The 22,513-nt window shown below is 47.7% G+C and overlaps 1 protein-coding gene across 1 annotated transcript in view; it reads right to left on the bottom strand.

The window, feature by feature from the left end:
- The window catches only part of WNT7A (Wnt family member 7A), a 34,977-nt gene extending 12,832 nt beyond the window's left edge, over positions 1-22,145 (bottom strand). The window contains exons 1-3 of the mRNA XM_005532529.2: positions 22,040-22,145; positions 20,945-21,171; positions 9,750-10,021 (exon numbers count right to left, since the gene is read on the bottom strand). Coding sequence (XP_005532586.1) covers positions 9,750-10,021; positions 20,945-21,171; positions 22,040-22,110 — 570 coding nt within the window. The 5' untranslated portion in view covers positions 22,111-22,145. The remainder of the gene's footprint in view (positions 1-9,749; positions 10,022-20,944; positions 21,172-22,039) is intronic.
- Positions 22,146-22,513: the final 368 nt, after the last annotated feature.

A 22,513-nucleotide genomic window follows, 5' to 3' on the forward strand; every position in this document is an offset into this window, starting at 1 on the left:
TCTCTGCAGCCCCGCAGCTGCCAAGAGCAGCACACCCAGACCCAGGCCAAGAATTTTAACAGGGATCTTCTGGCCTGTTCTCCATGAATATTTGTTCCTCTGCAGAAGAAAGTGGAATTTCCTAAATGTATGTGTAATGTTGAGTGCATCCTAAGCACAGGGTGCCCAGGGAAGCTGTGGCTGCCCCTGGATCCCTGGAAGTACCCAAGGCCAGGCTGGGACTGGATGGGTTTAAGGTCCTTTCCAACCCAAACCATCCTGTGATTCTGCAATTCTATCATTCTAAGCAAGAGTTGAAGTTTTTGTCTTAGAAAGCAATCACATGCTAACAGAATTCACGCTTGAGGTTTGCTGTGTGGATGGAGGGGGTTCCCCTGGGCCAGCTCACCCTCACACCACCCAGTGCTGCTGCTTTTTCTGAACAGATCTACCTGCTCACTACTTATGCATGAATTCAGCAGCAGCAGCCAACAATGCCATTGATGGTTCCTCTTTATAAGCCATGCACAAGTGAGTCTTCACTTTGAGATGGAAGCTTTTAGCTATGGGTTAACCAGATGCTCCAGGTCTGCAGTTCAGAAGGCCACAGGATGCCTGTAACAGAGCTAAACACCAGTTCCACCAGTACATGAACCGTCAGCTAAAGAAACCATGCATATCCATAGTGCAACTTTAGTGTTTTAGTCTGATCTCAATGTTATAAATCTCTCATTAAGGGCTACCTTAATATAAAGCAGAAGTCTGTTGGATCAAATTAAACAAATATCTTAGTGCTAAGGTATTCTTTAGCATGGTTATTTAAATCTACAGTTTTCTAGAAAATATTTTAGGACTTTGATTACACCTTTCAGTCTAAATTTGCTCTAAGTATAGCAAGGCAGACTTCTCAGGCTGATTCCCTGGGAAAGCAAAGCCTAAGTACTCACTTGGTGTCTGGCTCCCTTCTGCCTTCTCATTTCCCACTGGAAATTTCAAAGTAATTTCAACTAAATATGACAAAGTGTAGACATTTTGAAGAAACTTCTGTGAAGCCTTAATCCAAGTTTTCTGAATTTTTTGGACACATTCTCTTGACTCCTTGTTGCAATTCTTCATTTACAGGCTATTGTGCCCTCTCAATAGTTAATTGTTCTACGCCTGCAGGCATTATCCACCCAAAGATAGCAGTGTGTGCTGTGACTCAGTGAACATCTCCTGGGGGAGCAGCTCTGTCAGAGGGTGCGTGGCTGTCCCCGAACTGTGTGTGGCCTCATTTTTGGTACAGGATCTGGAATGCTGTAGGCAAGGCTGGTTCCCTCAGCCTGCTCCCACAGGAGCCTGGCTGGAGCACCAGGATGGAGCTGGCTTGGATCTGGGTTGCAATCCACGCTGTGACATCCCTGCTGCTTGGCCCAGGGACACCCTTTAGGTGCAGCTCACTTTCAAGTACCAGAAGGCTCGGGCTGGCTTCAATAACCAGCACTGATTCAAATTAATCCCAGTGCCTTCTGGCACTAATTGGGCATGAGAGACAAGCATCCTCCTTGCAGTTCCCTGAAAACTTTCTGTCCTTTCATAGCTCAGTTTTGCATCCTTCCAGTACCAACAGGCCTTGTCTGTGTCCTTGGACTAAAAGATTGTTCTTCATTCATTGATTTTTAAGTTGTTTACTTCAAAATACCTGGAAACTCTTTCCATTAAAGCAGTAGTCTGTTCCATTTGTACAGCACATGCCAGCAATTATTTCTCTTGGTGAGCATTCAGGGCTTTATGGGTTCAGAGTTTTCTGCCACCACATGTTAATGACAAGGTTTGACCCAAACCCTGGTTTAACTTTCAGTTTCACCAAAACCTCTGTTAGGTTACAGGCTTAGCTCAGGTAACTGAGTTCATGTTCCTGACTCATCACTGAGGCTCCTGGAAACTTTCCTGGAGATACTTCCAGCTCAGGCTCAGGAGGTCTGGGCTGTAACTGCAGAGGATTCGTTTCCACCCCTGTTGACACAGCATGGAGAAGAAATCCAGACCCAAGTCCAAGGCTAAGGTTTAATTTGTCAGAGATGCAATGAATGAGGCTGAACAGTGGGAGATCTTCACCAGAATTTGGTGTGCCCTTCATGCATAAACACAGCCTGTTTCTGCATTAAAAGTGCTCTCAGTGAACTGGACTAACCATTGGTTTCCTGCTGACTTGGCCAATCTTTGAGTTTTGCTAAAGTGTGGATATGGAAGATCCCAATAATAGGCAAGGAAATCAGTCTTAGGTTTGGAAACCTAAACTTGCAAGCGTGACAAATGTCAGCTGGAAGAAACAGAACAATTCTCAATAGCTATTTCTGAAAATTTTTCAGTAACTTAGGCTGAAATTTAGGTATGAAGCTCTAAAATCTTGGATTCTGATTAAATTTCTCAAAACATCAAAGAGCACAGGTTAATAAAAACAATATAAGGCATGACAGCCAAGCTCATAGGTCACAGCGAAGGATAACAGGTGCTGGTTTCTTTCTTGCAACTTTTCATAGAGTTGCAGAATGGCTAGAAGAGACCTTGAAGCTCATCCTCTCCCAGCCCTTCAGTTTTTTTGTTCTATGACCAGGGTAAGTTTTACAACCCTCAAACACAGCAGGAATTTGCTGTGGGATGATTGTGCTCTGTAAAAGCTACACTTGCTTCAAATCAGTAACATTTCTTTCGTTCTGCAGCAGGAGATACACTAAAGACTCTACCAAGGCTCCAAAGGTGCTGAAAACCCTGGGAACAGTGAATAATCTACACAGCACCTATTTCTGTCTAGTTGATATTCCCCTCTGAGCACTGAATGACAAGTGTGGTCCTATGGGAAGTGTTGCTAACTGTCTGAAGAGGAAGGCCAGATTAATTCAGAAATTGTCCAGAAACCTGTGACCCAGCCAGTGGCTTTGCTGAGCAAATTAATTATCAAAGCAGGCATCTGATCATTGCCATTATAAAAGGTGCACGATATTAAATTTGGAATTGAGATCTTTGTTATTTATGAAGAGAGCCTGGCCCTTGGTCCCAACTCTCTGTCAGCAGCATGACAGACTGTCAGCTCCAGTAATCACACACATGAAATGCATGTTTTTCTCATAATGCCAGAATCTTCTAAAACTGTGACTGCAGGCAGGTGATAGCATTTATCATTCCCTAATCTCCAGCATAAATCAGGAATTCAGTTTTCAACCACATGAGATATAGGAGGGAGCTGAAAGCCAAAATACAAGTAGGACTATGTATCACCATTTCTGATTAGCTGAAAGTGGAGGACAAGTGGAATGAAAATTCATTCTTGTGGATTACAGCTCTTGTGCAGTCCAATTCCCTCTCATAATTTAGACCAACATTAATGCTTCCTTTATCTTTACTCTGGGCTGTTGAGAAGATGCAGAGATTGTCTGTCAAGCTTGGACTGGCTTTAAGGCTATTATCTAAAAAGTAGGAAAGTCACAAATAGTGCCTTGATCCTTTCAAACAAACAAAATGCTGTAAGGGTTCAAGGGATGTGTATTTCTTTTCACACCTAGGAAGCTGCCCAGCAGAGCCTTGGGACAGAGTTGGATGGGATTTTGGAAACACTCAGCCGTGCCCTGTGGTCCCACCAGCCTCAATGGGAGCTTTGCCATTCAGTGAACTGGATTTACTCCAAACTCAGGGCTTGGCCTTTCTGGGAATCCTGCTGCCCCCAGCCAGCGCAGGGTGACGAAGCTGCCAGGACAGACTTGGTGGCATTTAAGGCTCCTTTTCTAATTGCACTGAAGTACAGCTGGGGTGCCAGGCCTTGGGGCTGGAGTGCTTGGTGGGAAGGCAGGGACTCAGGACTGGGTGTACCTTGGATAAACGGAACTGGGTCCAGGTCTTTGGCTGGACACTCCTCTTTGCCTCTACACTCACATCAAAGATTCTACAGATTCTGTCTGGCCACAGTGAGGCACAAGCCTTGTGCGTAAATCTTCTCCTAAACTCCTTCTCTGTCTGCCTGGTTTTAATCTAGGCAAAATACTGTACCAGGAGAGCTCCCAGAGCTCCTATACATAGGCATATCTGCTGCACCTAGCACCAGACTTCCTGTGTTTGTGTGACGTTTTAGCTGTAGAGCCATTTCTTTAACTATTAATACTACTGCTCTGCTAGTGGAAGTGCTGTGTCCTGGCCAAGGATGGCTTGCAGGATGTTTTGGGCAAGGTTGTCTCCAGCACAGTGGTGCCACTGCCAGGCTGCAGGTCAAGATCTGCCAACCTCCTCTGTCACAGCTCTGAAAGTGACAGTAGGTCTGGCAGAATTGTCACTGCCACTGTCAACAAGGGGCACCATTCAGCTGAGTGTTTGAGGAGCATCCCTAACATTAAGAATAGGAGTTTCTGAACAGGAAAATGACGAACATTTCCACACCAGAAAAACCAAACCAAACCAAGAAAAAAAACAACAAAAAAACCACCACCACACTGGAAAATGTGAAGTGCAATTGCAAAGGCACTGCTAAATCCTGAACTCCAGGAAACGTGGCTGTGCTGCTGGTACTCCAGTATCCCTTGACTGCTGCTGCCAGGAGTGTCAGGGCAGCCTCTCCTCATCCTGCTTGGCTCGAAGCCACTCTCTGAGACTCTCTGGAGTCTTCAGCAATTGTGAGCAGCTCCGGACACTGGAGCTTTATTCTGGTGTGTGCCATTAGAGCCATTCCTGCTGATGGACAGGGAGCAGCAGGAGGCAGTGTGGCTTTCTCACCCAGCTGGGCTGTGTGGAGGCACTGGGTCACAGCAGCCACATCCCTGGAATGGAATCTCCCGGCTCCTCTGTGCCTCTGTGTCCCCCTGGCACCCAGCTGTGCCCAGTTAGTGCTGTGCCTGCCAAGCAGACCAGCATCCCTGGTCATCTTTTGAGAGCAGACCTACCTACCAGGAGCTGCTGGAATGATGTGGTCCCTCTTGCAAGACTGGTCTTCCCCAGGCACAGCCACTCCACTGGGGCTGCAAGCCCATAAGCTGCACTCTCCTTCCACTGCATATTTTCACGTGCTTTAAGATTTAGCTCGGGCAGAACTATCAAATCTCCAGAATTTCAGGCCTATATTCAGAAAAATAGAAATGTTATGTTGTTTGGCAGCCTCTTTTATCAGCCCTGTCTCTTTTCCAACATGATGCTCACAGCTTTTTAAGTGGTTCATCTGCAGGAGGTTGTGTTCTGGGCTGCTGCTGGTAGGAGAAAGGGTAGTTAAAGGAAAAAGTATTTTGAGAGAGGTAGAAATAGCTGTCCCCTCCAGAGAGAGTTAATTGCAGTGGTGACTGCACATCACGCAGGAAGAGGGAAGATGCCCAGGAAGTCTCATGGTGGCAATGTCCTCCTGAGGTGAGAGAAGCAGCAAGTACAGAGTCCCACAAGTGTGGCTTTCCAGGACAGCCTGGGAGAAGCCCTGAGCTCTGTGCTTTCCGAATGCCACTGTATCACTTGAGCACTGCTGCAGTTTTTTACAGGATAAAACACTAAACACGTCAGTCTTTTGTGATCCTTGCACGACTCATTTTAGGAACACCACCTCCTGGGTGCTCACAGCTTTGCTTGCTGTTTGCAGCAGCTCCATCAGGCACATCCTGCACATCCCCTGGGAGCCTCAGAGCTGAAGTGGAAATCTGAAATGCTCCTGATTCAGAGGATGGAAAGACACTGCAAAGTTCATGTACCTACACATGCCTCCAAAGAAAAATGCTGAATAAAAATCCACCTTGATGTGCTCTTGAAGGCAAAAGCCCTCTAATGCAGCCTGTGCCCATGATTTATAACAATGACTCATAATATTACAGTATACTTAATATGATGTAACGCTGATGCAAGATGCCATTCGTGAAATTTCAATGTCACAGGCAAAAAAAGAGGAGAGAGCAGTCTGGTCATGTACCTTGCCATGCTGTCAGAATGAAATGTTTACAGCCAGAATGTGTAGTGCCCTTCAGTACCTACCTTGCTATTTTTTAGCAGGATAACCTGGAGAATAACATTTTTATTTCCTGGAGCATAAATATCTCTCAGACATATATTATTGTGTTACTTACAGTAATTTAATCAACTTCATATTTGAGAAGACAAATTTGCTAACAGACAATTCAGTCTTGCAATTATTCCTCCTCACATGGAAGTTTGCAGGTCAAATAAGGATTATGCCTTTAAATTAATTGAAGCTTTATCTCCCTTTTCTGACCCAGCTGTTTTGAATTCTTCTCCTGTTCCCACTGTACTGCTTGCTCCTTCCTGCAGTGAATCAGCACTTCAGGAAACACTAATTCAAAGAGGAAAGACACCCTAAACTCTGCTTCTGAAGGTCAGAAATCGCTGCTCTCCACCAGGTTTGACAAATGAGGTGAAGCTCTGGGGCTGCTCAGGGCCAGTTTGGTGGGGTGTTTGTGACCCCTGCTCAGAACTCTGCCCTTCCAGCAGTCCGAGGAACTTGTGCTACAAGTGAGTCCTGCTGGATTGTCACCCAGACAGAGAAAGAGCCAGAACCCTGTCCTTCAGTGTGAGGAAAGCTGCCCCTGGCTGTAGGACCCACGGGCACCCCGGCTGTGTTTGTGGGGGGAGCAGGTGGGAATGGGTCATGTCCCCCACACTGCTCCCAGGGGCTGCTCCTCACTGCATCCTGGGTGTGCACCAGGGATTTCCAAGCACTGCACGACCCAAACTGTTCAGCAACGGAACAGGGATGTTCTCCAGCTGTGATCTTTGAAATCCTCCACATCTGACACCCTCAGCTGTCTCATTTCCAGAAAGAACTGACAGACTGTAGAATCCCAGAATACCCTGAGCTGGAAGGGACCCTCGAGGATCACCCCATCCAACCCCTGGCTCTGCACAGACATTCCAACAATCCCTCCCTGTGCATCCCTGAGAACATTGTCCCGAAGCTCCTGGAGCTTTGGTAGCCCTGGGGCTGGGCCCATTCCCTGGATAACTGTATCCCTGCTCTGACAGAGCTGTGCGTTCAGGATGTTCAGAGACTGCTGCTGGCATCCCAGGCAGCACAGAGACACTGCCTGGGTAAAACAGGACACAGAGTTCCTAGGGCTCCTGTGAGAGGCTGGAGAGCCTTGAACTGAGGTCTCCAGAAATCCTGGGTCAAGCTTTTCCTTGGTGGTTCTCCGTCAGCTCATACCCTACAGTCCCTTCTATGTCCAGTGTTCCCAGTAATCCCAGCAGACCATTCTCACCCGCCAAGGTGGAATGGATGATTTTATCAGTGGTTCTCAAGAAGACAACTCGGTATTGATAGATCTGTGCCTTCCTACAGTGCCTCCTGAATGACCTGCAACAGGTGTCACCTTGAAGAAGGACCTGGTCACAGGTGAGCACCAGGTAAGTGGGCACAGCACAGCTCCACAATGCAAGACCAAAGAAGTAGAGAGGACTGACTTTTGAACTGCATAGCAGTGCCTACAGGTGGTGGTAAGAAATCAATAAGAATTGATTTATTTTTGGAAGCCTGGTAGGTGCCAGTCTGTCTCCTAAGTGCATAAGTATCATCAAAACCTAGCCATGGGCGAGTGAAACAAGACAAGAATTTGTAGCCCAGAAGAAAGCCACCATGAATAGATTGTGTGGAGGCTGATAAGATCCATACTGCTCCAAAACAGAGAGTTCCACCTCACAACAAGGCTGTCTTTGTTGTGGAAGAGTCAGGTTGTGAGAATCCTGGCATGCCAAATACCTGTAATGGCCTCCCCTGCCAATTGTTTTTAAATACTGTGATCTTTCACACAGGAGCAAAGCCTGAAAAAAACATGATTTATTCATTCTCTACAGGGCAGTGGAGCAACAAGCATCTCCTCAGTCCTGTTACTCTTTCTCTCCCCTGAAGATTTCAAGCAGAGATTTGTTCAAACAAAGATAGGTAGTTTTGCTCTGTGAGGGATGCAGGAAGAAGCGCAGATCTATCTCTAGATCAGAGAAGTTCCTGAGCCTGCTGGAGAAATGGCAGATGGCCAGAGATAGCACAAACCGCTGCTCTCCCACATAACAATGTGGAGAGCTGAACCTTCCAGGCATGAGCTTTCAGGACAGCAAACTGTGCCCAGAAAGGTGAGAAACACAGGGAGACTCACGGGAAGGCTGGGGAGGCTCCTGGAGCCAGCCTTCCCACAGCCACCAGCAGGACCAATGGCCTTCCTCTGCCCAAGTTCTGTACCTGGGGGATAGCCAAGGCAAAAAACACAACTTTTCTATTTGTCTGTATTTTTGAGCTTTGCTTTGGGGAAATTTTTATGGCCAGTAGGCAGTTCCAGCCATGTTTGCAGTCTGGCGTAGGCTGGTGTGTCATTTCCTGGGAATCTTTTACTGCCAGCACCCATCAAATACAAGCAGACGTTTGAAGGAAGTAGCTTTGCCACAAAGGTGAAATTCCTCTGCTATTTTTTGTTTCACCGGGTCTGTGCTTGTACAGCAGAGCAGGCTGTGAGTGTTGCTGTTTCACTAAGCGTATCAGGATGTACCTGCATGCTACCAGAACCTAAGTAACAAAGATCTCAGATCATTAGTTTAGCAAATATTAATGCTCAATTAAAGTTATTCCTGGAATTCAGGGTTCATTTTGCCAGTGTTGAAATACAAGTTTTCACACCACAGAGCCAGACACAAGCATTTGGGATACTACACAGTATAAAACCCAGAATCTCACCTATAAAACTCCAACAGTAGCATTAAATTAAAGAAGGGTTCGGCTTTTGTTTGGGGTGGAAATGGCTTTTCTTCAATACCATCTGCCTGGCTCCAGCATAACTGTCTCAGAGCATACAGGTAATTACCACAACAAAAATAGCATCCACAAATTAACTGATGCTCCCAACTTCCTTCTCCCATTTGCCTCTAAGTCACACTCACATGATGCTGGAATCAGGACTATTGCACGTGAGGAGGTAAAAGGAGAGCTGAGGAAGCAGGGATTGACATCCCTGGGAGATGGGATCAGCAGAACTCCTGCAGGGAGGGCCCTGCTGGCCTGTGCCCAGGGTGTGGGGAGCACATAGACACATCCCTGGCTATTCCAGCCGCAGGAATTGCAGCCACAGCCCCACTGGGACTGCCTGGGAATGCCTGACCCGCAGGGACCTGGGGAGCACAGCTCAGACCAGGCTGGGTCCTGTGCCTGCCCCAGCTGCCACTGGAGATCAAGCACATGGCCAAGGCAGCAAACCCGGGGTGTTCAGTGCCCGGGGTCCCCAGGAAAGCCGTGTGTGAGAGCTGCTGGAGTCCTGCCTTCCCCAGTGCTGCTTCTGCAGCAGCGGCTGTCCGTCCCAAAGGATGGGATGGGGTGGGAACGCTGCTGTGCTGGACCCAAATCCGTGTCACGGTGTGACCACGGAGTGACAGGGACTCAGCCGGGGCCTTGCTGCTGAAGCCTTTCCCTCCTCGCAGGGGTGGCTCTCACACAAACAGCGACGTTTGGACAGTGGGGTTGAAAATGATCCCTTTTCAACTGAGACGTTCATGTCTGAACCTGACGAGACTCCCACTCACCCACACAGTAGGAGGCAGCTTTTTACCAGAAGTGCCATTCGACTTCCCACATAAAACGTTTGATTTATTTATTTTTTTTTTTTTCCTTTTTCACAGCTCCAAAGAGTAACATTTAGACAACTGATGAGCAGATGGTCCAACAACCTGCAGAGGATTCTCTGCTGTGAATGATGTCAGCCCTGTGGCTCTCCTGCTCTGCGGGGCACCAAAGCCCATGCCAGCCCCGGGATGGACACGGGGACAGCGGCGCCACTCACCTTGCGCCCGGCCTCGTTGTTGTGCAGGTTCATGAGCGTCCTGGCGTTCTGCTTGATCTCCCGGGCGTCCACGAAGACCTTGGCGAAGCCGATGCCGTAGCGGATGTCAGCGGAGCAGCCGCCCCATTTCCAGCCCTCCTCCTTGTGGTACTGACCCTGCTTCTCCTTGTCGCAGCCGCAGTCGCTGAGGTTGCCCTGCGTGCAGGCCGCCGTGATGGCGTGCGCCACTCCGGCCGCGATGATGGCGTAGGTGAAGGCGGCCTCCCTGCTCCCTGCAAGGCAGAGCGGGCCGTGAGCACCGGGCGGGGCACAGCGGGCACAGGAGAGGGGCACAGCGGGCACAGGAGAGGGGCACAGCGGGCACAGCAGAGGGGCACAGCGGGCACAGGAGAGGGGCACAGCGGGCACAGGAGAGGGGCACAGCGGGCACAGGAGAGGGGCACAGCGGGCACAGCAGAGGGGCACAGCGGGCACAGGAGAGGGGCACAGCGGGCACAGCAGAGGGGCACAGCGGGCACAGGAGAGGGGCACAGCGGGCACAGGAGAGGAGCACAGCGGGCACAGCAGAGGGGCACAGCGGGCACAGGAGAGGGGCACAGCGGGCACAGGAGAGGGGCACAGCGGGCACAGCAGAGGGGCACAGCGGGCACAGCAGAGGGGCACAGCGGGCACAGGAGAGGGGCACAGCGGGCACAGCAGAGGGGCACAGCGGGCACAGCAGAGGGGCACAGCGGGCACAGCAGAGGGGCACAGCGGGCAATTCCTACGGGAGAACAGCCCTGGCTGCTCTTGGGAACGCTGTGAATCTGCTGCCACGAGCAGGGCTCTGCTCCTTGTGGATGCTCGTCTCTAAAGCGATCCCCTCTCCATGAGGCAGGGGGAGATCAAGTGTTTTCAGGCTGATGCCTTAGAATTTTAGCTTTTATATGTTTCAAATCATGTAGTGATTTAGTGTATAACTCTAAACTCCATACAGAGTGTTAGTTAACTGTCTTCACGATTTGGTCAGACAAAACAATTCCCCTAGGCCTGAAACTCAAGGACACCCGACAGCCTCAGGCCCCAAAATAATAAAAGTGAATTGGAGGGAGCAAACTGGGGGTAAATGACTTCATTACCTGAAGCTGTAATTGGAGAATTAATCCCTGATTTGTAAAGGGACCGAGCTTATAATTGTCTGAAAAACCCAAGACCATTGTCCATCTTGGGTGTAGCCCCTGGGAGGCTTTTGGATGCCCCGGGTGTATCTGTTGAAGGCCTGTAATAAATACCCATTTTAGTCTCTTAATCTTGTCTAGCCTCTGTTCTAGGTAGATGCTCCAAGGCATCAAGGCAGCTTCATGTCTATTATTTCCAGGTTCTATAAGAAGTAGGCAAACTAAAGTTATAGCAAAAGACTGGGGAAAACAAAATAGGTGGGCTTGGGGGTTAATTTGTTAAAATACCCATATGCTCAACTTTTTAAAAATTCAGCTCAGAAATAGGTTTTTTATTTAAAAATTAAATTCTACACTGAAAACTATTTTTTACAGGACAACCACTTCTGTTAGACTCTTGTTCTGAAAACATTTTAACTCCACTGGGACATTTTTTTTCACATTGTAGGTGTCAAAATGTTTTCAACACTTTCGACATTTGTGCTGACTTAATGAAATAAATAATTTCAAAATTCCTCATAAAATGAAGAAAAAATCCTGACCTGCTCTAGGGCACCATGACCAGAGCAAGGTGAAGTAACATCCTCACCAGAGGGCTGTGAGACAGAAGTTGTGCCAATATTACTTTGTGCAATAAGGCCATAATGACAGGTTTCTGTTTCTTGAGGAGGAGGGTTCTCACTTTAAATCTAAGTTTAATTTCTCTTTTAGAAGTTTTGTTACATTCTGGTGTGTGGATTTCCCACATTCCTACAGGATCTGTGAGACTTCTAGAAACAGTTCAGCTGAGAGAGGACCTTTCACAGCCTGAGGAGGTTTGCAGAGATGGCCCATGTGTATCAAAGAGCCCTTAAAAATGTTTGGATCTCCCAAACCAAGAACTTGCCCTACTCTTACTTCTCCAATGACAAAATGCACCATTGCATCAATAGGATCAGAATTAGGCTGTTAATTAGGGGAGTGCAGATGGGATGATCCACTTCCCTTCTCCAAGTGCCCATCAGTTGAGTCCTGGCAGACCTCAGCTGCTGGCAAGAGTTTGTTATCCATGAAACAAGCCCATTTCTGCTGTTCATTGCATTTCACAAAAAAATCATCACTTGGGAAAGAAACCTTCCAACTCTTCAGCCTTGGCTGCATCCCTTTCATATAATATGATCTGGATTTCTCTACTTGTCGCTTTTAATGATAAACGTTCACTTCCTTATGCCGAGGAAGTGAGTGGAAAACAAGATGACATTATGACAATCTGTTAATAGTCAACTTTGTGCCCTCTATTAGCAAAGGCAGTATTCCCTAATGCTGCTACGTGCTGAATTTATTAAGGAACTTACAGTCAATTATCAGACATCCTCAAAGAATTCCTTGTTTCTCCTTACTTAAAAAAAAAAAAATCATAAAATTATTCATTTTGACTGTGGAAGTTGCAGATGAAGTTTTCTAGAATGCTTTGCTTTTTATAAAAATCTGAATGTGGAAGAGAAATTCCAGGCTTCAGGTATATTTGGAGTTCAGCTCCTCCTCCAGTTTACCCTCATCAACACCCTCACTATTTTAAGCAGAACACTGTGAAAAAGGCACTGATAAACAATGTACAGTAAGAAATCTCCCTTCTGTCTCTGAGAGGGCAGCAATGCGCCACACCAGGTTTCTACTTCACGAAGCAGCAAATGGGACATTGTCAAAGAAATATTTTAGAGTTGAATTTACATGTGGTTCTTTTTTCCCTTCCATTTTGATTACTTTTATTCAACTTTTTCTGAAAAAGTTATTTTCAAGATCTAGAACAAAAACCACTATGAGATCACTTTAATCTGACATACTCAGCATTGTAGAGGCAGAACAGTTCTTTTGCTTTTTAGAGGGGAGAAAAATGCAATGTAGAAAATATAAAATTAGTTAATACAAGCAGAGTCAGAAGCCAGTGTCTAGTTTGATCATAAATTACATTACATAAATTATTTTATAAGTTTGACTTATTTGGGAGAAAATCTTAGCAGCTTTTAAAAACACAAATCTTGGAGATTACAAGATAAACAAGGCAAGTGCCTAGAAGAGTTGACCCAGGTAGGAAGTGCCTTGGCACTTGTGCAGTGGTGATAAAGAGATGTGGGTTTGTCACGTCTCCATCCAACTGTTCCTGTTTTTCATAAATAAAATAAAGACTTTTGAAAGTCTTGTTACCCTGGCCTGGCTCACACAAATGTGAGCATGAGAGGAAAGCTCTGAGCCTGAGTCCCTTCTGTGACAGTGCTTGAGGTCCCAGGGGTTTGTGCCCAAACAGGGTAACCTGAGCACAGGGGCGTTCCTGCCCCTTTTAAGTAGAATTTTTACTCCCCTACTTTGGATTTCAGCAGAGAGTTAAAATTCCTGGAGGATCTCAGGGGGAAACATGGCTTTACCAAGGTATGGCCAGGCAGCTACTCCTACAGAAGTTAGACAAAGGTGGAGAGTCACCTGTCACAGAATCATGGAATCCCAAATGGTTTGGGTTGAAATAGACCTTAAAGCTCCTCTCATTCCACCCCTGCCATGGGCAGTGACATTTCTATCACTCCAGAGTGCTCCAAGCACCATCCAACCTGCCCTGGACATGTACAAGAATTACAAGCCATCCCTTCAGCTCAAAAATCACACATTCTTCTCCTTATCTCAGACAAACCATGGTAAACACTTCAGAGCTCAACTCCAAGCACTGGAACCTCCAGAGAAGGATCCAGAGCAGTCAGAGGTTGCTCTGGCCATTCACAAGGCAAACGAGCTGATGGGCTCCAGCCATGGCTCTGCTCCCTCACCCTCACCTGGGGCTCTCCTCAGCCCCAGCCAGGGCTGTGTGACCACAGGGCTCTCTCTCCAAATATTGGACAGAAACATCCTCCTGCTTTTCCTGTGTTTTTCTGGACTTCGCTGAGGTGTGCAGCACATTGCAGCTCCATTTGCTCTGATGGCAGAGAGCTTGGCATTGATGGCTTCCCAAATTTCTGCAGCTCCATCTGCTGATGCAGATCCTCCTCCAAAGCACTGTGTCCTGTCTGAAGACCCTGCACTGGGCAGGGCACCTTCCCAGGCTGTTAGTACCTTTGCCTTTGGGCTCTGCACAGTCACCACCATGGGGTGCCAGGTGTCACAAGGGGAGGAAGCACTGAGAGTGTCACAGGTGAATATAGACAGATATTACCAGGACACCTGCTCTCCTAACACTGAGCACAATTATGCACAACCCATGCACACCTTGGAGCCTTAATTCTGCAAACACTCACTGTATGCCTCTGATTTTGGATAAGAATGTTTTCTAGACTGGGTTTTGGCTGATCAGCCTGTCTATCAGCTGTACAGACTGGTCTGCATTCTGGTTTTCATTTAGCTAACTTCATTTGGGTTTAAGTTTAATCTTTAAATTTGAAAACTCTGCAAAAAATTATTCACACAGATTAGAAATGGGAACTTCTTTAAAAAAAAGAAGTGCAATACCTTGATGTTGCTTGGGAAACAAAGGCTAAGCCTACAAAATGCAGAGTGGATTTACTTGCAGGAAGTCAGTAGGTGCTCAGCAGTTTGGGATCTAAGGGTGTTTCTAAACAACCTGTCCCACCCTATCAGTCCCCCTCAAATTGACTAAGCTGTGAAATAAAAGAGAGACAAATTTCTGTTTATCTCACTGGAAAACATGGGTTGTATTTTTCTGCTATTTAAAGCCAAAGGGTCAGAGAGGGAGTTATCTGGACTGACATGAGCTGAAATATGATTGGGAAAATATAAAGATGGAAAACACAGCGTACCTTGCCAATTATGTGCCACAGCAAACATTACTCCTCATCTCTCTATAGAGGCCATAACTCACAGCCTGGAAAAATGTGGAGCAGAAAACATCCCCTGCCTGCTTTGTGCTTTGCCTCCTCCTCCTTCTTTGGTAGACTACGTATGGTCCAGGAGGTTATTTTATTTTCATCTTTCTTTAACCTAGCATCAGTGATTAATAAGAATGGTAGCTTAAAAAAAAATCATTGAAGTATCCTTTTGAAGTTTGGGGGGTTGGTGCCTTAAAATATTGTATTAAGTTGAAATTAAAAGGATGGTTCTCTATAAAACAGTGCTGTGGCTTTACAAATATTAGTACAAATAAATAAAATACAAAGCGGTTTTAAGAGGCATTCAATTCTCTGGGGTTTTAGTCCCTGGCCACTTTCACGAGCTAAGGCTCCTTTCATCGGCACATGAAACTCTTGCAGAGGAAACACTCCAGCTAAAGCGATTATTTCTGAAAATACCCTCTTCAAATTTCTAAAGTTACTACTGAAGACCCATGCACTGCAAAAATCAGAGGCATTATTTTGGAGTTTAAATAAGTCTCCCCTTTCCAGAGGGCTCTGGGCCGCCATGCCCCAGCCCTGCTGGGGAACCCTGCACTGCCCTTGCCACAGGAGATCTCCCACCTTCCCAATCAGATGCAATCTTTCTGTTTTTCTGGAACAAGTACTTACAAGACATCTCTGAAGGCAAGTATGAAAACCTTGTGATGGGAATTCCAACTACAGTGACCCTGGGGCAATGTTTTATCTTGTAGTGACAGTCCCTGCTGAGAAAGATTGACTTTTTGGCATAAAGCAGCTTTGGATGATCAGGCCATATTTCAGCCTGGCCTCTGTTTTGCCTGCAAATAGCTGTTCTCCTGCAAGACACTGACAGCAAAAACTGGTGGTAAGAGCTGGAAACCTAGCACAGAAATTCAGACTTACTTGACTAGATAACAAGACTCCTGTTAATGACATTTCTTTTCTGTGCATCTTGACAGCTTCATAACAACCATGGTTCAGAAAACAGAGTATTTATCAAACTTTCCTCTGAATACCAACCAAACAAAATAGTGCAGCAGCACTCAGAACCTAGCTTCCCACAGACCTGTGCAGGTAATCTTCTATGCAATATAAAATCAACCAGGACTTTCCTGCCAGAGCTCCAGGAGCATGTGGACACTGCTCCCATGGATGCACAGGGTGGGACTGCTGGGGTGTCTGTGCAGGGACAGGGTTGGACTCAGTGATCCCTGAGGGTCCCTTTGAGCTCAGGAGATTCTGGGATTCTACCAGTGGCTGTTCACTTGGTCTGTTATTCTGGAATTCAAACAACCAGACTTTAAAACCTGACACAAGAGACCCAGCAGCATTTAAAATCAAAATGCTCCTTGAAATTATTGAAGATTAAATCTGTTCTTCAGCACCCCTGTACTGGGATGTTCTCAAAAGCATTTGTCTATAACACATATATGTTACATAACACATAACACAATATGGAGATTTACTCCTAACTTTCCTGTTAATTTTTCTGGTAAATCTACCCAGACAGAGAGGAAAATGTCCTAGATCTTCTCTTTTCCATAGCAGCAGGAGAGCTATTCCTGACAGCTCCTGAACACATTAGTGAAGGCTTTGCCTTGTAGGACAGTTGCCTTTTGTTTCAATAGTCAGGAGTGGGAACATCCCCTCTTCCCTTATGTGGTTTGAAACCATAGAGGAAAACTTGATTTTAATATCTGGGAAACAAATCGCTGCTAAATTCAATCCAGTGCAGAGCCAACAGCACAGTGGATAAAGGAAAGCCAACAGATTCTCCTGGTTCAATGTGTGCAGAGGTGCTGGGCTGCCCTGCTCTGCTCATTAGCTTTGGGACCAGCCTGTCCATGGGGATTCTTCTTTTGATTTCAGCTTCCCTTACTCCCAATGGTAATGTCAGGTGGGTGAAGCGTTGCTGTTATTATGCTGATTATTCTACCCTATTATTCCAGGGTAGAAGAGAGCAAAGAACTGCTGCATTTTTGTAAGGCCAGGATGAAGACCTGGCTGAAATGTTTTGCTGTAGTGTTCCTTGCAGACCACCACTCACACCTCGATTCCCTCCATCCTTCCCCCCGCCACAGGGTCCTTGCAGCTTCTGCAGGGCTCTTGTGCCTCTCTTCTCTCAGATCTGTCCTCAGGAGCCTCCACTTTGCCGTGTCCCTCTGTGGAAGTGCAAACAGTCTGTATCACTCCACTTTCTTATTTAACAGTGCGAGTGCTGCTAACTTGTGGCAAAAGGAGATCATAACCCACTATGATGCCAATGTGATACTGTCCTCCAGATCCCATGAAATGTAGGCATGTCCCAAGGCAGTTCTTTGAGACAGCAGCACAGTTACTGCTGGCCACCTGTTCACGAGGTTGCACACTGAAAAACAGGCCCCTGAGGCAGCTGATGGAAAGCCTTTGCCACAGCTCTTGCTCTTCCTGGATCCAGCAGAGCCCAAACCTGATTTTCAGAGTCTATCAAAGGCATCTCTGGCTGTTCAAATCCTTAAGCTTGAACCACATTTCACCTGAAGACAGATGGGCAGGAGAGTTTTGGCCTATCCTGCTTTAAAAACCTTGGTTTTGATTGTGGCTGTCCTCAGGAACAGAACTGCTGACCACCATGGCAAATATATTTGGTTTTAAGTACGTCCATAATTGCAGCGTTGCATCATCTCCATAGTTATTTTAAAAATTCTCTCTGTGACTCTACATTATTAATAAGGTGTCTGTGGAATGGCCTAGAAAAAATGTCCCTGTGTCTATCTGGACCGCACCTCCATTGTTCCCTCCGTGACTGGAGCAGAGCAAACTGATGGCACTTTGCGACTCCTCATGGTGCACTTGGCACTGCTGTCACCAGCTGGCACGGTGAGACATCCACAGGGTGTCAGGAGAGGAGAATCTCTCTTTGGAAGGGCAAACCAGATAAAATGACCCAGGAAATGGAGAGAGTGCTGGGCACTATTTGGAAGCCCACTGTGATGAGCGGGAATCTCAAGCCTGTGAGCATAAATATGCTCTAGGATGAATTCAAATGGTTGCTTGCTGTAACTCTACAAATCAACTCTACAATAAACTCTACAAATAAACTATTACTTCACTGGGAGATGGATTATATGTGAATTTTAAAAGGCACTCACATGCTACCGGTTAGAATAGGGAAATATTGTGTGATGCTTTCCTTCTAGAGAATTCCAAGTGCTTCAGTAAGGTTAGTATTGCCATTTTAAAGGTAAGAAAAGAGAAACACGTAAGAGAGTGCCATGATCCTTCAGCTACACAACAGCAGGGCCAGGAGAAGAGCCACCCTGAATGGCAAAAAGAGAATTTAAATAATTGCAGTACATTTGCATAACATTCATAAAATAGATTACTCAGCAAGGGTAAAAGGAAAGAAACCTGGATTTGAAGATGTGGCTTAGTGTGCCATTCAAGCTGTGGGTTTGGATCACAAGACTCTCTGGTACCTAAGGGAACTTATTTGTGTGGACTGACCCACATAAACCCTATTTTCACATGAGTTCCTTAGGCACATCCTCCCAGACTGCTGCTAGCCTCTGCTGGCTGCACACATGGGGGCTTGTGGCACTCTCACATCTCCTCATCACAGAGCAGCCCAGCAGTGCCACTCCAGAGGCAGAGGAAGCCTCACAGAGACAGAGGGATGAGATCAGGTGTGGTTCACTGAATTTATTGCAAGTGGCAAGACAAAGGTGGCCTGCACTCCCCAGGCAGTAGCCTCAGGATGCAATTGCCTGAAAGGCACAGTCAGCTGTTAAATGCCAGGGGAGGGACTGCTGTGTTCAGGGCTGTTGGGATAGTATTTTGGAACACATCATGTCAAAGGCTAATTAAAAAAAGCAATGAGGGTATATTATCCTCACCTAATGGCAGCAGCCTGTGTTGTTCTGGTGCTCTGTCACCTTGAAATGCTTCCTGTAGGGGTTTATGGTCCTTCATGTCACACATCTTTCTTTCCTATTCAGGGCAAGGCCCTCAGGCCTGATCTCCTGTTTGTGGGCACCAAATTTGACTTATGGCTTTATGGCACATAAGTTGTACCTTTTTCAACCAAAGCAAAATATTATTTTTCTGGATGGTAACCTGGAGCACAGAGATCCTTGGGAAAGAGTAAAAGATTCCTTTTCCTCATAGCCATAGAAAGATGAGCTGTGTCAGATATTCAGAGTTTCTATACCCACTGATAGGGAAGAAGCAGAAGAACAAGAAGACCACCTGAGCAGGAACAGTTACATTAAAATACTTCATGGTGCTTGAGAGCCTGAGTATCCTTGAGTCCACAAAAATGTCTGTGCAAAAGAAAAATTTGCCATTGGATTTCAACCCTCTGTGATTTTTACCAAGGTTTACATTAAAATTATCATATATAACCTGTCTAAATTTGAGGGTATTGTTACTCTTTAAAATAATTTTATGGAATTTTGTAATTTGGATGCCATTCAACTCTTGACTCTGTTCTGAAACCAAGGAAGAATTTGCCCTATCCACCTTAGCCTCATAATGGATAGACAGAACCTATTAAGAGTTATCACCTCAAAGGCAGATCAAAGTCTACTTCCTTTGATATTGACTTTCTTTAAAAGGACCTAAATATAACCCACTAGCTAAATAATTCAATTTTCGGAGGGAGGAAAGGAACTGAGAGCATGTTTACATGACAGACCACAACAACTCCGCAATTTTCTAATTTCTGGGAGAAGAAAAAACCCTTCTCACATTTTCTGTTTAAGGAAATGTTGCTCTTAGACTAAATGAGCCCAAACCTATCAGCCATCCAAATGGACTCTTCACTGACAGAAGTGGCAAACAGTTGCCTGCATTGCTGACAGGAAGAGCTCAGCTCAAGGAACAGAAACAATGAGCTGATCTGAATAAATGCTCCATTTTCAGATGTTCCCCAGTGTTGTGCAGAGGGCTTTTTACCTTCTCTACTTGAGCCAGTCTGATTATCAAAGGTGTTGAAAGGCAGGGCTTTCAAACAGAGTCATGCTGCTCTCTTCCTGTTCTTTCCTTAAATATCTAAGTTTTGGAGTGTGCACTGATGTGATAAAACACACGCTCAGTGCTCTCAGGGCTTCCAGAGCAGAGTGGCAAGGCTGCACCTCTGTGTTTCACGGGAACGCCAGGAATGAGGGACTGGGACAGATCCTGCCATGGGACTGAGCAGTTCCTGAGGCCAGCCCATCCACAAGGTTCCCCCACAGCTGCTCAGAGCTCTCCTGGCCGCTGTTCTCTGCGCTGCCTGCTGTCCTCATGAAACATCCATGTTTTCTACCATGCTAAGCATTGCTTGATGGGTTTTTGGGCTTTTGCAATTTCATTTTAACATGGGAAACCATTTTAACTGGAAACTACAGATCCTTTTGGATATGGAATGTGGTGCTGTGAGAGATTAGCTTTCAGTGGTGGCCCTAAAAAAGACTAGCTTGTATATGTAAAACACATTCCTTGGTCTTTGCATTTTAAGTACTGTGGAATCAAAAAAAACACTGAGAAAATTTCACTACTGTGTTTTGCAGAATGAGGGCATGAAAGCTTTAACCTCAGCCCCATTTCTTCAGGTATTTACATTTGTTATTATTAATGCTGCTTTAGTTCAGAATTTGGATATATTTTGTACTGCTGCAATAACTGAAAACATGGAAAATGGAAGTGGGATTGTCTGTCAGTCAATTGGAAGAGCGTTTATGAATGCCCTGACATCTCAAAGCAGAACACACCCATTCTTCCTTGTGGCACAGAAGTACAGCTGCTGTAGGAGAAGGATTTTGTGTGGTGGGAATCTCTCACAGCGAGACCGATCGCTGTGCCTGGGTCCCACCAGGCACAGACATCAGGCCAGTATCCCCGTGGGGATGCCTGCACCCCAGAAGTGGAATTCGACCTCTGCTCAGCATTCTGGCTCTCACCGCTGCCTTCAACAAGAGCCAATCCCCTTTTGTTCCATCCCTAAGGACATTAATAAGGCTGCCGTCCTGTGCACACGAACGGGAAGCGTTTTGGAGAGGATTTCTGCGAGCAGGGCAGTGAAATCCTGCGGTGGGGGCTGGCGCACATGGAAGCGAAGCCCAGGCAGGTGCCGTGCGGGCGGGAGCAGCAGCGTCCAGGTGCACACAGTCCTGCCCCGGCCCGCAGCCGTGCCCGTGCCACCCCCGGTACCCGCAGGGCCGGCAGCAGGGCCGGGAGCACGTACCCACTTTGAGCTCCTTGCCGAAGACCGTCCGCTCGCCCAGGGCCGAGCAGTTCCAGCGCCCGTTGCGGAACTGGAACTGGCACTCGTTGATGCCCATCTGGGATCCTTCCCCGATGACAATGATCGCGTCGGGCCTGCTCTGGCAGATCGCCCGCTGCCGGGGGGCGAGCCCCGGGATCTTGTTACAGATGATGCTGGCTCCCAGGGCCACCACAGAGGAGAAACCCCTGCAACGAGAAGACACCGGCGGTGGCTGAGGGGAGGCAGGTCCCGGAGGCAGAGCAGCACTCGCTGCCTTCCCGTGCGGCGGCTCCGGCGCTGGCAGGTGCCCCGGATAGCGCCCGCCTTTCCCCTGTCGCTTCCCTCTCCCTGTCCCTCTCTCCAAGCCGAGGCTGAGATAAGCAGCGCGTGGGCTCCTGCCAAAACAGGACCGAACTTCCTCCTTGGAGAAGTAAAGCGCGTGCAGCGGCACTGCCTGCCCAGGCCAAGCACAGGCAGCGGGCTGGGAGGGTTTTCCCAAACCTGTCCAACAGTTAGAGTAGAGAGGGAGGCAGGGAGGGAGGGAAGGATGGGGACAACCCACGCTCCCTGCCCAGGGGCCGCGCCGCCTCCTCCCGCACGCAGCGCACCTGGCCGGGGATGCTGCGGGTCCGGAGCGCCGCCGCCCTCCCTGCGCCCTCCCGGGACGGGCGGCGTTGTCTCCGCTGCTATCTCCCCGGGCGGCAGCGGCCGAGGGATGTCCCTGCGGGAGGCGCGGGCAGACACGGGGAAGGGAGCGGCCGGGACACCCCGCACCGGGCCCGCCGGCCGGGCTGGCTGCGCGAGGATCGCCCGGGTGTCCCTTCCCGACAGGGACTGCATCCCAGCCGCCGCCTCGCCCCGCTGGAGGGTCGCTTCGAGGCGCGGGCACTTTACCTGTCTTTTGAGACATAATCTTGATCTCCACCATCATCACTTTTAGTTTCTTTTTTTTTTTTTTTTTTTTTTTTTTTTTTTTTGAGACTTCCCGAGTTAAATAGTAACAGGTCTGGGCAGGTTGTGCTGAGCGCAAGAGAGAGCGCGATTGTTAAAGAAGAAAGAAAAAAAGTTACTTACCCGATCTTGATATACACAATCCCCAGGCTCAGGAAGATGTGGAAGATCCAGCGCCTTGTTTTCCTGTTCATATTCCTAGCTTGCCGTGCCTCAGACCAACACGCGAAACGATGCCCGGCGCGCTCGGGGCCGGGGCCGCTCCGTCCCTGGCGGTCACGGCCGCCCGGCCGAGCGGGGCAGCCCCCGCCGCGCCCCGCGGCTCCGCGCCGAGCCCCCGCCGCCTCTCAGCATGGCCCCGCCGGGGCTCCGCTCCGCCCGCGCTGCCGGCCCCGCTCCGGCCGCGGCCGCTGTCCGGGGAGTGCGGGGCTGCGGGGCTGGACGGGCTGCGGGGTCCTGCGAGCGTCAGCCGCGTCCCCACCTTCAGTGTCAATTGGCTCTCTCTCTTCTTCACACCTCCCCCCCCCCTTTTCTTTTTTTCTCTCTCTTTCTCTCTTTTTCAGATACTTGGGCGTGTTCTCCAAAGGAGGGAGTTGT

This window comes from Pseudopodoces humilis, chromosome 13, assembly GCF_049639895.1.
Source record: "Pseudopodoces humilis isolate 2021_Gansu_Grassland_sample_001 chromosome 13, ASM4963989v1, whole genome shotgun sequence".
NCBI classification, from domain to species: Eukaryota; Metazoa; Chordata; class Aves; order Passeriformes; family Paridae; genus Pseudopodoces; species Pseudopodoces humilis.